The following is a 15,402-nucleotide window of genomic DNA, read 5'->3' as shown; positions in this document are numbered from 1 at the left end:
AAACAATCCAATATTTTCTAACAAAAATTATAGAAAAATGAAATACAAAAGTCCCTACACTCAGATGCTGTTGCTTTTTGATTGACACAGTTTCCTGGCTTCTGATTTGTCTTTTTTCTTCCCGTTTCCACATATTAAATATTTGATATACTATATCAGGGGGCACTAACCTGCAAATCTGGGGACAAGCACAAATCTTACCTGCATCCCAGACAGGGTTGTCTGTAGGAGTGGGCAAACATCTGCAAGAGGGACATAATAGAAGCCCCTCTCCTTATACAAAAGGGGTGAGGCATAGATTGTGACACCAAGCCTGCCATCTTGCAGATTTTGGCCCACCCAGAAGATGCCCCTGAGCCAGACAGCATGAAGGCCTAGGAGAATCATCTACAGCAGCTGCCATTTCAGGAGTTCATATTTTCTATCTTCATTCTGTTCTCCTCCGTTGGGTTTTAGCCTGCCTGTTCTTTCCTGCAGGTGAAACATTGTGAGATAGCTAAACTAGTATCCTAGAAGATAGAAATAAAGCTCTAAACTGCACTGACAGGTTAGAGAAAATTACAGAATGAAATTTAGCAGAGATGAATACAGTGTTCTTCATGTAGGAAATGAAAATTACGTGAATAGGATAGGATGTGGAACAGGTGACTTGGTAATAGTTCTTATGAAAAAGAACTTGGAATATTAGTTCACTGAAAAGTGAATATGTGTCATCACAGGAATGTGGCCACAAAAAAGGCAAATGCTGTGACAGGCTGCTCAAAAACAATGTATCACTTCCAAATTATGGGAAGTAATAGTTCCAATTTATTTTGCATTGGTCAAACCCTCACCTCACACACTGTGTCCATATTTAGAAGGATCTAGACAAACTGGAACAGCTTTAGAAATCACCAGTGAAGAAGGAATTAGGAAAGTTTAGCCTAGAGAACTGAAGTGAGAAAATGTGGTATTCTTCAAATATTTGAAAAGATGTCATCTCAGATGGTTAAGACCTATTCTCCATTGCTCCAGAAAGAAGGACACAGAAAAATAGAGTTACAAGATGGCAGATTCAGACTAGGTGCTAGGGAAAAAAAATTCTAATAGGAAAAGTAGTTCAACAGTAGAAGCAGTTATCCAGATAAATTGTGGACTCCCTTCAAGGATATGAAGGCTATAACCTAGATTATCAAAGGACACATACTAGATCTGGTCTTTGTCTCAGGGCATGTAGGGAGTATAGAGGTTGACCGTGACAGAGAGAGAAGAGATCCATTACCAAAGCAACAAACAGATAAATGTAGCTTTAGCCCCTATGAAGAGAGAAATTTATGAAAACGTCTCAGGCAGGACCCCCCTAATTCTTAAGAAGATAAAAGAGGGATGAGGGAAGCACATTCAGACTTCCAAGATTCTATTGATATAGCCATTCTAATAAAAGGAGCTTTAAGCCTACGTGGTGTCTGTTTCTTGGTCTGGTCTACCTTGTAGGTCTGACAGGGCAGTAGTAATGCGCTCTGGATGTGGGGGATGGTCAAATCACCCTGTGAAATTCTTCACAGCAGTCCCCCATTACAGGGAAGTAGGATCCATTTGTTTGGTCTGCCTCTGGTACCTGATGAGCCCAGTTGGGTTTGTGAGGAAACTTGGGGTTGTGCCTGGGACTCTGGTGCACAACTCAATTGAGGCCTTAGTTATATATCACTACTCTGGTTTTTTCAATATCTGGAGGGCTGGATGGGGAGGAATGGATTTAGGCTCAACCCTAACAAGACCAAGTGGCTGTGGATTTTAGGACCACCCAGATTAGAGAATTTCCATCATTGGTTCTGGATGGAATAGCACTCCCCATTGGAACTGGTGCATACTTTGGGATCTATCTAGACTCTTGGTTCCTACTGGAAGAATAGGTGGCAGCCATGGCTAGGAGGACCTTTGCACAAATCCATCTTGTGTGCCAAATGTATCCATTCCTAGATCAGGAGGTCTTGCCCATGGTCACTTCCACTTTGGTCACTTCTCATCTGGATTATTGCAGATAATACTCTACATGGAGTTGCCTTGAAGACCACTTGTAAGTTACAGCTGGTCCAGAATGCAGCAGTGTGGGTAGTTTGATGTGTGCCCATCAAACACCAATTCTTTATGAGCTGCAATGGCTCCCAGTGGGGTTCTGGTTCAAGATACTAGTTGTCACCTACAATGCTCTTCATAGCATAGGGATGGAATATTTGTAGGACTGTCTATCTCTGATTTTCTGTCTGCCCCAAAAGATCCAACAGGGCAAGCCTGCTTCAGGTCCTTTCTATTAAACATTTCATCTGATGGGATCTAGGAGGCATGTGTTAGCCCTTCCAGGTAGTTCAGACAAGAAGTATAACTATGAGTACTAACTCTATTTTTTATTGTAAGGTTACATTAACAGAATCTTGCAAGACTGAAAGTATTTCTCCCCTTCTCTCCTTTACTCTCCAGAAAACTAGGGAGGGTCCCTTATAAAATGCCTCCCACCTCTTTCTGTAGACTGAGATATCTTTTACATGATGGTTGTCCAGTCTGCAGCTCTTCCTCCTGTCTCCCAAGGTCATTTCCACATACCATTACATCCAGATGGTCCCAACCCTGCTGGCCTTTCATAAGGCAGCAAAGACCTGGTTTTTCCCTCAGGCACCTAAGACGTTAGATGACCGTGTTTTCAGGGATCTATTCATTGTGGAGTCCTTGGTGTTCTCTGAGCTTGGTTGTTGGCTTGCTGATGTTTCATGACCCAAGTAGGTAACATCATCATCTATTTATTGTGCATATCTGAGTTGCCTCAGGTGAGACATGTTTTAATTATTGTTTGGCTATTTTGTTGATGTTTTAACTGGATGTCAGTTGCCCAGAATCACAGGGTGAATAAGCAGCCATGCAAATTGACTAAATAAATAAAGAAGTACATGTAGAGACTAGCAGCCATCCGTCAGGGGATGCTTTAATATGAATTTCTGCAAGGAGCAGGGGTTCAGTCTAAATGGCTCCTCTCGATTCTGAAACCACTGGAGTTACACTTTGGATAGTTGCAATTTAGTTACTGACCAGCCCAAGAGGCTTCTTGGATGCCATTCTTATGGGGGAAGGCAGTTAGTATCCGTTGAAACCTGTTTAATTTAAAATCTGTGTTTTAATAATTTCATTGATTCGTATTATATTGGCATAATACATCTAAGAAATAAAATAATTTGAGAAACAGAATCCATTCCAGGGCCTTGAACAATTGCAACCCCTGGATCTTAAAAGTATCTGGCAAAGGGTCACTCAGCCCCCTTCCTGTGGCAGTTCTGCTTTTGACCATCTCTTAAAGCTAGGAAGAAGTTTATCCTTCCTTTTATCCTTGGTCTGTTTCCCTGCTATTTTCCCTCATTAATGGTCCTTGTCCCATGATCCCTTGACCTCTGAAGCAACAAACAGCAAGTCTACTTCACTCTCTGATGGCAACCACTCAGGTATCTGAAGAAAGCCATTGGGTCTCCCCTTCGTATTTATTTAACCCTTAATGTTTTCATTGCACTTTTATCTGCTTTTCCAGACAGACAGTGACTCCCCAAGTGACTCACATCAATAATAAGAAGAGATGCAGGCCTTGTCCTTGGGCTTGCAGTCTAAAAGGACAAGGTGCATAAAGAGACGGGCAGGGGAGGAAAAGGGGAGGGAGGCCAATTCTCAAGGCCAGGGGTGGGGGTGGGGCAAGAAATGGAGCAAGGCATTTTTTACAGGACTTTCCAGATCCTTCACCAAAATAATCATTCTCCTCCGGTATGTGAACAGCTTTAGGCCAATGCCACACCCCTTAATTTGAAATTATTGGAGGAAGAGCTACAAACCCCTCGTCAAGGCCAGAAGTTTTATTTCCTAATTCAAACTGGACTCAGATGATACTGTGAAGTTTCTTTTTTCCTTGACTAATCGAGGCTTAGTTTCCTGGTAACGGCAGTGTGATCCAAGGCACAGCAGTAGCAACAAATATGTACCATTGTATAGTTGTTGTTGTTGTGCTGGCTGCTTAATATAGGACAATGTTTCTCCACATGGCAACTTCAAGATGTGTGGACTTCAATTCCCAGAATTCCCCAGCCTGCCATGCTGGCTGGGGAATTCTGGAAGTTGAAGTCCACACATCTTAAAGTTGCCATGTGGAGTAACAGTGATCTAGGATCTTCACAATGTTGGGGATCCCACCCACCCCCAGAATTCTCAGCCTGCATGGCCATTCCTGGGTTGGAGGAGAGTGACCTAATATGTTTAAGTTCAAAAATAATTTCCTCACACTATCTAATTTAATGCATCCAACCACCCCCCAATGTAGTTAAAACACATATTGGTTCTGGTAATTAATTTATATGTATATTTACAAAAGCATTATTTTATTAATACTGCAGTGTAATTTCCTCATTTTAAGTCATGGTGAAGAGTCTTGTATTTAAAACTATGTTGTAAGTTCATCAGAATGGGTGGTATCGACTTTCAGGCACATCACTCAATATACTGTTTTTAGTGGCTTTGCATTGCAGGGACATAATAAAAGCTGGCTACTGAAAATACTTATTGCTTACTGATGGGTAATTCATGCTCCCATTTTACAGACTGAACAAACCAAAGTGAAGACACATTGAATGAGGTCATACACAGTGCTAATATGTAATGGTTTCTTTGTTTTAGCTTAGCACCTTGTGTAACTCCAGCTAGTCAACAAAGCATCTCTAAGCAATCCATGATGAGTAGTGTTATATATACAGTATATGAACCTATATGTTGATTCAGGAAGAGCCCATCTTTGAGGGGCGAAGGATCTGGGCTGAACACTCTGCAAGGCTCACAACAAACATGGAAAACAAAGCCAGATAAGTCACATTTAGTTTAAGCAACTGTGAACCTCTTTCTGACTCTCAGAGCTTCCCAAGCCTGCTTTAAAGAGTCGTGTTCAAACCGAGAGCACATTAAATGATGGTAAGGCACACTTCCGAAGGTGTCCAGAGTACCTTTCTAGAAAGTTTCGTGGCAGCAGTCTTAGAATAGCGCGGCGGAGCCTTGGGCATCTTAATGAACGCATCGTGGGAAAAAATGCGAGTGGTCCCAGGTAGGCTGCGGTTCTTCCTGCCAGGACGTTGGCCCAGAGCACAAAGGGTTACCTCTCCGAGTGGCCGAGGGAAAAAGGGTGGGATTTGGGCAGCTTTGCCGGCTTCCCTTTCCCAGGCTCTACAGTACCGGAGCAGAGCGTGGGAGAGGCCGAGGAAGCGGGCCGGCAGGGGTGGGGTTGCCTCGGCTGTCGGCTCAGCAGCCTGCTGTTTTGCGCTAGGCGCTTGCGCCTGCCAGGCGATCTGCCGCCGCCGCCCGCCGCCGCCGGCGGAGAAGAGAGGCGGCGCGGCTCCTGGAGCGATCCTTCTTCGCGGGGCCGCGATATCCGAGGTCGGAGCCTGGCAGAAGGCCACGGAACCACCCGAGGAGAGCGGGCGGGATCTGGCTGCGAGCTCGCGTGACCCGCTTCGCTTTTGCGCCCTCAGAGCGAGCCTCTAGGCGATTGCAACTCTGGCAGAGGCGCCCTCCGCAGCCTGGGATCGGCTGCGCCGCTCCCACGGCAGCCCCATGTAGGCTGCGAGCGCTGGGAAAGAAAAGGCATCTTCCTCTTTCGCTGGGTTCCTGGCTCGGAGATCTAGAGAGATGCCTCTTGGCTTGAATCTTCTCCCACTCCAGAGCTTCTTGGGAGCAGAAGTCCGGCAGTTCCCGACCCTCCATCACCGGTCATTGGGAGAACCTCCGTCTTGGCTTGTGCCGTGTGGCGTTTTTCGGCGGGCGAGGGGGAAGCCAGCTCCCAGCCCTCCGTAGCTCGGCGTTCAGACACGTGCGGGTGCTTGTTTGGCACTTTTCTGAGTTCCTTGCATCCCCACCGCCGCCACCCGCGCTCTCCTTGGTCGTTCGCGAGGAGGCCTCGCTTTGCTCCTCCTTTTTCTTTGCCTGCCGCTCAGGGAGGAGACCTTTTTTTTTTTTAATCTCTCCCTTTTGTGCAGGGACACACGCACAACAAGAACGTGGGTCGTTCAGTGGCAGAAATAACCGCACACCTTGGGGGGAAAGCAAGAAAGAGAAGCTGGTCCTAGACCCCAGGACCAAAACCGGAGGTACAGATGAATCCCGAGCGTCAGGGTGAGATGGGTGAATAGAGAAGACTGAAGAAGGGGCATAGCTGAGCCGGACCTTTCTGTTGAAAAGACAACGAAAAGAAAACAGGGCTCTTCTGGAAAGATGCTGTTTTTATTTGGGCTGGGTTGCTGCTGAAAAGGCTTCGTTTTCCCCTCGTCAGGCCTCCATCTCCAAGTGGCAGCCAGGAAGAGGATATACGAAGGCACTTGGCAGAGTTGGCTCCCACCTTTGTCACTCCCTCTCTGTGTGGGAGAGAGCTGACTATCTCACACAGGCTTAGATGGCATTTCGATGGGGCCTGATCCAAAGATTTCAACCAACCTACTTCTGCAAACACCACTGAGAAAGATGGTAAGAAGGGAGAGCAGCTTCTGTGGATATGCAACTGGGCAGGGAGATGCTGGACCTGGTGGAAAAACTGAGGGAGATTGTGGGAGGGTGCAAGGTGGAGTGGCCAACTTGTTACCATTCCTTCTAACTTGCCTTTCCAGAAGGCTTCAGCACCCTTTTCTGATCACATTTGGATGGTCACTGTAAAATCAGCAGGAGGGAATAAATCCAACATTTGTCCAAGAATTTTCTATTTCTATATTTATAGAGTGAATTTGCTCAGTAAACTAGACTAAGTTTAAATTAGGTTGGGTGAACTGTGGTTTGGTATGCTGTGAAACCTGGTCATAATATAAGCCATAATGTAGTTTGTTTGGGCATTGCCTGTACAGTAATGTGAATATAGCTACTGTGTTTTGTTAAGCCAGCTGAAACACTGTGTGAACATGACCACTGGTTTAGGGGCACAGGTCTGGAACAGTAGCTAGGAAAAATAGAGGAAGCAAATATATAATGATTGGTTAGAGAATTAACTTTGCTCTACCCTCCTGCCTTATTTTTAGAAGAAGCCAATTGCTTTAATTCTTGAAATTATGAAAACCAGAATACCTAAGCTTTTTAATCAAATGCTTCTGAAACTGAGCCAAATAATGTAGTTACTTGTGTTTGTAAAATGTTAATTTTTAATGTATTCTTAGCACAAAATTAATTTGGGTGATGTGTGAAAGAGAAATGGGAGTGACAGCTGAGGGCGATGGTTTGTAATGCTGGTCTTGGTGGAAATTCAGTCCCTGTTATGGTAGGCCAGAGCTGGAGGGAAGAGAGTCTGTATTTTTTCTCCTGCTAATATATTTTTCTCTCAGTCAGGGGCTGTCATGTGCTGGGGAGAGGACATCTTGAAAGTTGGCACTGGAAGAAGGCACTGAATACCTGCTCCTAAAGCTTCCATGCCTTCCAGGTTACTGGGAGCTGAACTGTCTGTGAGGTAACTTTTGGCTTATAGGCAGATTCTCTTCACGAAGTGTCTAAGGATCAGGTGGTGGAAACGAGCAGGATGCCTCGGAACAGGGCATTCTCCGAGCCCGAATACTCGGTAGAGTATTCTGCGGACTATTCAGTCAGCTTGCCTTCTGACCCTGAGCATGGGGTCGGCCGGACCCATGAGGTGACGGTGAGGAACTCAGGCTCTTGCCTCTGTCTGCCCCGCTTTATGCGCCTTACGTTCGCCCCTGAGTCCCTGGAGAACCTCTACCAGACCTACTTCCGGCGGCAGCGTCATGAGACTTTGCTGGTCCTGGTGGTCTTTGCAGCCCTCTTTGATTGCTACGTTATCATCATGTGCACAGTGGTGTACACTTCAGAGAAGCTGGCACCCACCGTGGCAGCATCAGTGGGCCTGGCTGCCCAGATCCTTCTCTTTATCCTATGCAAGTATGAACTCCTGCCTGATCGTGTCACCCGGAAATTCATGCCATACATTCTGTGGATACTGATAGCTGCTCAGATATTCTGCTACTTGGGCTTGAATTTTGCCTGCTACCACGAGGCCAGTGACACAGTTGGATGGCAGGCTTTTTTTGTCTTCTCCTTCTTCATCACCCTCCCCTTGCATCTCATGCCCATTGTCCTTATCTCAGCCATTTCTTGTGGTATCCACACGCTTGTGTTGGGAGTCACCATCGCACAGCAGAAGCAGCAGCAGCTGGAGTCCATCTATGGAATCACCTTGTTGTGGCAGGTAAAAATGAAATGCTGGTAAAAAGGAAGCCTGTGAGTCAGTGCAAGTGTGCATATCTTCTTCTAGGTTGAGAGCTTCACTTAGCTATTGAGCAGATTGATGAGAGCCACACTCCAAAAATAAGTGGGAAAGGCTAGGGCAGAAACTCACCTTAACTTAAATTAGCTTAATACTGACTTTCATGACAATTAATATAAGTTAATTGGTTACTTTCCAGTTATATACTGTATTTAATAATAATCCTGTTTTGTTATGCTAAATATTACAAGCTGGTAACAATTTTTGGAGTTCTTTGGGGAATCACACCCAAAACTTTTGTGGCCTACAGTTACTCACTTTGGAGTTAGTGGAAAGGAAGGAAAAGATGAACCTTCTGATTTTGGATGAAGGATTAATGAGCTTGTGGGAGCAGAGATGAAAATCAGGGCTGGAGATAAAATGACTCTACAGAACTGGTTCACTTATGTGGAATTCCAAGCCTAACATGGTTTATATAATTTGAATTTCTGGAACCTTAGCCGCCATTTTAGAAAAAAAGCAAATGGTACCATAGGTTTCAAGATCTCACGACTTTGAACACAGTTCTTTGGCACTGCTATATAGGGTGTCGTTGTTCTACATGGCTAACTGTCCCTTTCTTTCACTGATTCCCATTCCACCAGACTTAGCAATCCTTGAAATATCTTTCCTGCCATACTGTTGCTGAAAAAAAATAGGGTTTGAGGGATAGAGAGAAAATCCAACTACCAAGTCCAAGATAAAGCATGTTATACAAATTTGCATAAAAAGCTTATTTATTTAATTTTTAAGGGAAAGTACATTTAAAATGTTTCAAACATTGAAATCCAAAATGCATTTAGATTTCACAGTCTGAATTTATTTGGTGGGGCAGGGTGCTGAAGCTGAATAAGCCTATAAATGGTATTGTTTTATAATACTACATATAATTGAAAGTTGATCTCATTTGAAGAAAAGCAGAGATCTTCTCCTGTGCAGTAATCTTCCTAAAGAGAGTACCACCGGTCATATTTGTCATCAGGGCTTGTCACGCCTAGACAAATGATGTGACTCTACGGGCAACCATAATTTCCAGTGAAGCTGAGCTGATCTTATGTCCATTCTACTCCACTTTACCAGCATCTTAACTTACCCTAAATACAATATTCAGATTCGACATTGGGTATAATGCTATAATCTGAGATAGTGGTCAGAAGAGGTAGAGTGGAGCCAAACACTGATTTGGCTCTTAGCTGAAAGTACCTATCCTCCTGGGAGCTTTTTAGTGAGGCAGTGAGTGAGGAACCAGATGGTAGCTAAGATCTTAAGTAAGAGGAGGTAGAGGCACCAGCTAGGAGGGGAGGAGAGAAGAAGAGATCCAGCATGTACAAAGGCTTTCTGAAATTTAGAGTTGACCCTGCTTGTAATCCAGTTGCATGAGATGTGAATCATCTCATAAGTAAAAACAATTGTTAGATTTAGGAGTATGATCAGCTGATTTTCTGAGGGCTTTTCTCAGAGGATGGAACAAATTCTTGGTGGAGAAATTCTTCCTCCCGTGTCCTGTTTTCTCTGGTGCTTCTGGATTGGTCCCACACAATGCAACTGACTTTGTGCCTACCCGAATATAGCCATTGTGGCTTTTAAACCATGCTTTATTACATACCATGATGTGCTACTGACTTATTCAGCAAGTACACCATGGCTTAGCATGGTACATGAGATCAGTCCTTATTTGGTTTTGCTTGCTTTTGAATGTCAGCGAGAGCCTTGCTGTTTATGCTCTGGGTCAGGCTTTAGGATAGCTTTCCCAGTCTGAATCCTGAGTGCCTGACTGCAGTTCTCCTTATGCTCAGCAGCAGGTCCAAATGGCTGGATTTCTGAGACCTGCAATCTACATTTTATTTTATTTATTTATTTATCAAATTTTTATCACCGCCCATCTCCCCCACACAGGGGACCCTGGGCAGTTCACAATAAAAATACATTGCACACAATCAGGGAAAACTAATCTTTTATTTTTGCATAGATTTTATCAAATGTACTGTTTGACTGGGGTTTGCCCAGTTTTGCACTGGAGTCTGGGTATCCCTGCTGTTTGCAAAAAAGGCCTGGAAAGCAGAGCTGTATAGATTCACAAAAACAAAATGTGAGTTTAGCCATCCGTCTCCTTCCCCTTTGCCTATGCAAGCCAGTTTAAATGGCTAAACCCATGTCTGAGACCATTCAATTCAATTGATTTTATTACGGTCACTGACCAGTACAAGATACAATTCTATAAAAATATGCACATCAGCCATTAGCCATAAAATATGAGCCATCTAAATTAAAATAATTTTAAATTTGAGTTTACAAGTTCCAATTAGGTGTTAAAATACGTTTGGATCACAATGTAAGTGAGCCCCTTAATCAAGTTTAAAAACAATCTTATTAATTTGCATTATCATGACTAATATTCTATCAGGTATAACTATAAAAATATATATAAAATATTAAAAGGAGTGATAAAAAGAGTAAAATATCATATATAAAATGTGTTATATAGACCACAAAGTTATTACAAGGGATACATTACTACATTTTTCCAATCATAATCTGACGTATCTTCATAGCAGCTGCGCAGAATCTGGCTACTTGTGCTGTGACAGTTGGATATTCATCTATAAGTAACATTTGCATACAATCTATATCTTTCCATCTAGGGCATTTACTAATCAAAGGTAATATTAGTTTACTCCTGAGCTCTTTATAAAAAGGACAACGGAGAAGCACATGATCTGTAGTTTCTATCTTTCCATTGTTACAAGGGCACCGCCTTGCAGCTATTGGGATTTTTTTGTATCTGCCTTCCAAGACTGCAGAAGGGAGTGCATGGCTTCGAGCTAGGGAGAAAGCTTTCCGCTGGCTAGGAATTTCAAGTTGAGAAAGGTAGTATTGACAATATATTTATTATGCTCTGAAGATAGGAAATGAGAGGCCTTCTGTAAGTCCATTTGTCTCTCTATATCCTTTATCCTTTGCTTCAGGGTCAATTTTGCCTGTTCGTAATCCATCCTAAGAATTGAATCTGTAGAAAATCCTAGCTTTGTGAGGCTAAATTCAATGTCCTTTAACCAAGAGGATTGGAAGTAATCTTGAAAAATGAGTGGTGCTAAACCTTGGGGATAATGCTTGAGTTTTAGCCAAAGGTTCAGGGAGGCTAGACGCACTCTTGCCTCGACTTTTATCATGCCGACTTCCAATCGAAGTTGAGCGTTTGTCACACATTTGGGCATTTGGAGTACTGCTCTAATAAATTTGGACTGCACTCTTTCCAGAGGTGTAATGCTTGAAGTCGGAGCACCAATGCAGGACCCGTAAAGGAGCTAGGCTAATGACTTCACCTGGAAGAGCTTAAGAGCTGCTGGAATATAGTGCCCACCTTTGCTTCGGAAAAACTTTAGAATGGCATTGGCTGATTTTTGTCCAGAATCAGCTGCATACTCAAAGTGAGGTTTCCTAGATCCAGTGGCATGCACAACTACCCCTAGGTATTTGAAGCTTGTCACTTGCTCTATTCTGTGCCCATTTATATGCCAGGAGTGAATTTTCGGCCTTTTAGCCAAGGTCATTATCTTTGTTTTCTGATAATTTATTTCTAACTGATTATTAATACAATATTGGGCCAAGGATGTCAAAGCTCTCTTGAGTCCTATAGGAGTCCTGGAGAGTATGACCGCATCGTCTGCATACAGCAGCAGGGCAATACTTCGGTCCCCTAATTTAGGAGGATGAAAGTCTGGGTGACTTAGGCATCTTACCATATCATTAATGTAAAAGTTAAAAAGTAGGGGAGCCAAAATGCAACCCTGTTTCACCCCCTTTTGTGCTTTAATCGGCTTGGACAGTGACCCAGATCTATTGCACCTGACCTTCAAGGCTGTATCTGAGTGTAGGGCACGTATTAGGTAGAGAAGCCTGCTATCTATTGAGGCGGCTTCCAAGTTCTCCCACAGCTTAGGCCTAGATATAGAATCAGAAGCTGCCTTTAAGTCTATGTAAGCAGCATACAATGATGTTATCTTGTTGGAACAGTATTTTTCAATCAAGTGTTGAAGAATCAGGCATTGTTCAATAGTTCCTCTGCCCTCTCTAAAGCCTGCCTGTTCGTCCGCTATAAGATTTCTCTGGTCCAGCCAGTCTTTGAGTTTTCCTTGCAAATGTCTAGCATATAGCTTACTAATTATATTCAGTAGACTAATAGGTCAGTAATTGGCAGGATCATCTATCTTCCCTTTTTTAAAAATTGGGACTATAATAGCCAGGCCCCAATCCTCTGGGATTCTCCCCGAATTATCAATATAGGTAAAAAGTGATGCTAAAATTGGGGACTGCCATTCAATATTATTCTTTAATACTTCCGCTGAAATAAAATCCATTCCTGGAGCCTTCCCTTTTCTAAGTTTTCCAATAAGAAATTTGATTTCAGCCACCGAGACTGAGGGCCACTCGATTAGACCTTCGTTCATTTGTGTCAACATTGCATTGTTAGGATCCTCATACATTTTCTGGAAATGGTATTCCCACACCTCTGGTGAAATGTGAGAGTCTAGAATAGTAGATGATCTGACAGTCTGATTGGATAATAGTTGCTAAAAAAGAGAGGTGTTCTTCAGTTTGGCAGCTTCAATAAGACGTTTCCACGTGGTTTTCATATCCTGCTGCTTCTTATCAACCACCAATCTCTTATACTGTTTTTTGCTAGCAAGGAGGTGTTCAAGAGATTTTGTATTTGTGTTGTTAATAGACTCTGTCTCAGATTTATATAAGTGATAAGCTGCAGTGAGGGCTTTCTTAGCTTCAACACATTCTTTGTCGAACCATGTCTTAGAGAGAGTCACCACCCTTTTGCTGTCAGGGTTAGTAATGCGAGTCAATACTGGTTGTAATTTTTGTATTAATTTTTTATACAAAATCAATGGGTCTTGTGAGGTATTGGGAGACATAAACGATGATCGAATTGTTTGTAAATCATCCTCTGCCAATGTCTTCCTCACCCTTTGATCAAGCTGTAAGGTCCATCTGGCACGACAACTTACTTGTCCTGCTGGTACAATGACAGGGGTAAAATATGTCTCCGGCCACAGCTGACTAGTAGGTATCTTCAAATGTAGACATAAAGGAAGATGGTCATTTTCTACATGCAGAAGCACCTTAAAGGACTCTACTGAATGTAATGAATTAATAGATACTAGCATATAATCAATAGTACTTTTCCTAGTTCCAGCCACAAATGTATATTCTCCTGGGTGATCACTTTTCATGGAGCCATTTAGTATGTATAGATTAAACTTGTTTGCAAACTTGGCCAGACAAATCCCAGCATAGTTAGATCTTTTATCTTTGAAGAGGCGTACGAGAGTGGCATCAGGTAAATTAGGAGCATGGGTTGGCGGGTACTGCTGAAACTTGGAGAACAGTGTTTGGTCATCAGGACCTAGCCTGGCATTAAAATCCCCCCCAAGTAGTACCAAGGCACTAGGATATTCTAAAAGGAGGTTATCCACATACTGCTCTAGATCTGACCACATTGCCTCTATTTCGGCTCTTCTTTGTATTGGCGGGAAATACACATTAATAATTAATAATCTAAATATTTCCCAGATCTAAAATATTTCCCAGATCTAATAGCCATAGTTATTTGATTAAGTTGCTGAATGGATTTATGGCCTACTCTCAGAGCGGTAGAAATAAGAATTCCCAGTCCACCTTTCATCCACCCTGGCCCTCTGCCAGCGGTTGCCTCCAACTTGTACGAATAATAGCCATTGAATACAAGATCATCAGCTGTCCAAGTTTCCTGAAGCAAAAGGACATCCGTATCTAACAAATGATCTAAATGGTTAAGGCCTTTGTTACGATACCATCCAGCTATATTCCACAAAATAATTTTCAGGGGATTTATCTTAAACTGGTCTGCGTACCGTCAGGCCATATGCGTTAATATCCTTGATCTAGACAAACCCTCTTTATGATCCAAATGGGTCCCATCCATATCCCCATCTTCTAAAGAGCCAAGGTTGGAAATTTCTAAGGGTTGCTCGTGAACTTGGGCCACTGTAATAATTTTTGCTTTTGTTGTTTCCACTTGCTTCTGTGTGATATTAATACTTGTAGTGAGAGCAAAAGGCTCCTCTATCTCAGATATTACATCTGGATTTTGTAGTTTATGGTTCTCATTGACAGCTTTCTGCCTACAGCTAGTTTGCTCTCTCTTTTCAGTGCATTCATATTGTTGTCCTAAGTGAGGATTTTCTTCTTGCATTGTTTGAGGTGTTAAGTTTAATAGAGGGTTCGCTGTGTGGCAAGTTGCCATTAAAGCTCCTTTTAAGTCATTTAATTTCTTAAGTGTATCAACTTGTCTATTATCTGGTGGAGCACTGGATAAGTTAATTAAGTTCTGTTCTAAAGGAACAGGAGGCAACCGAGTTGTTATCGAGTAGAGAGAATGTTTACTATTATTGTTCCTTGGCATAGTCTCCATTAATGAGGTGTCCTTGAATTTATCTGCAGGAGTATTTCTACTATAAGTTAAATTTATAACACTCTCTTGACTATGCTGAATTATAAGGGGACTAACTTCCTCTGAATGAAGAACTTGAATTGGGAATATTGAGAAAGTATTAAAAAAAGGTTTCATTTTTAGAAGCATACTTGGTACCACAGAAAGACCGAAAGTCAAGAGAATCCGTCTAAAGCTGCCTCTGGCTGGTAGCCAGTATCTTTTGTAAATCCACAAATCGTTTCTCACATCGTAGTAACTGACTTAATGATTGCAGTATAGCTCTTTTTGACTCCCATTTGCCTCCATTAATTCTATTAGTTTGTATTTGAAGGGCTATCTTATTGGGTTGTAAGTAACATTTACCTAATACAGGTTTTTTACCCTTTTCATCCATTTCTCTACAAATGTTTGTCATTTTCTTATCTTCCCTTTTAGCTCCTAATATAGGGTTAACTTCAGAGGCTGAAACTTCCTTTCCTCCGCAGCCTGACTGAGAGGAGCGGTGCAGGTGTAAGCCCTTAGTTTTATCAGAGGCCTCAGTCTGATTTGCAAGACTCATGCCAAATTCAACCAGGGAGTCTCTTAAAGAATCAACTTGAGTTTTGATTGTAGTCCATAAATCAAAGATTGAGAG

At 42.6% G+C, this 15,402-nt stretch overlaps 1 protein-coding gene across 1 annotated transcript in view; it reads left to right on the top strand.

The window, feature by feature from the left end:
* The first annotated feature begins 6,272 nt into the window (after positions 1-6,272).
* Positions 6,273-15,402, top strand: part of ADCY3 (adenylate cyclase 3) — a 113,045-nt gene continuing 103,915 nt past the window's right edge. The window contains exons 1-2 of the mRNA XM_063300705.1: positions 6,273-6,510; positions 7,353-8,227. Of these exons, the coding sequence (XP_063156775.1) occupies positions 7,544-8,227 (684 nt within the window). The 5' untranslated portion in view covers positions 6,273-6,510; positions 7,353-7,543. The remainder of the gene's footprint in view (positions 6,511-7,352; positions 8,228-15,402) is intronic.

Source organism: Candoia aspera, chromosome 1, assembly GCF_035149785.1.
Source record: "Candoia aspera isolate rCanAsp1 chromosome 1, rCanAsp1.hap2, whole genome shotgun sequence".
NCBI lineage: Eukaryota > Metazoa > Chordata > Lepidosauria > Squamata > Boidae > Candoia > Candoia aspera.
This window is presented reverse-complemented; position numbering and strand designations above follow the sequence as displayed.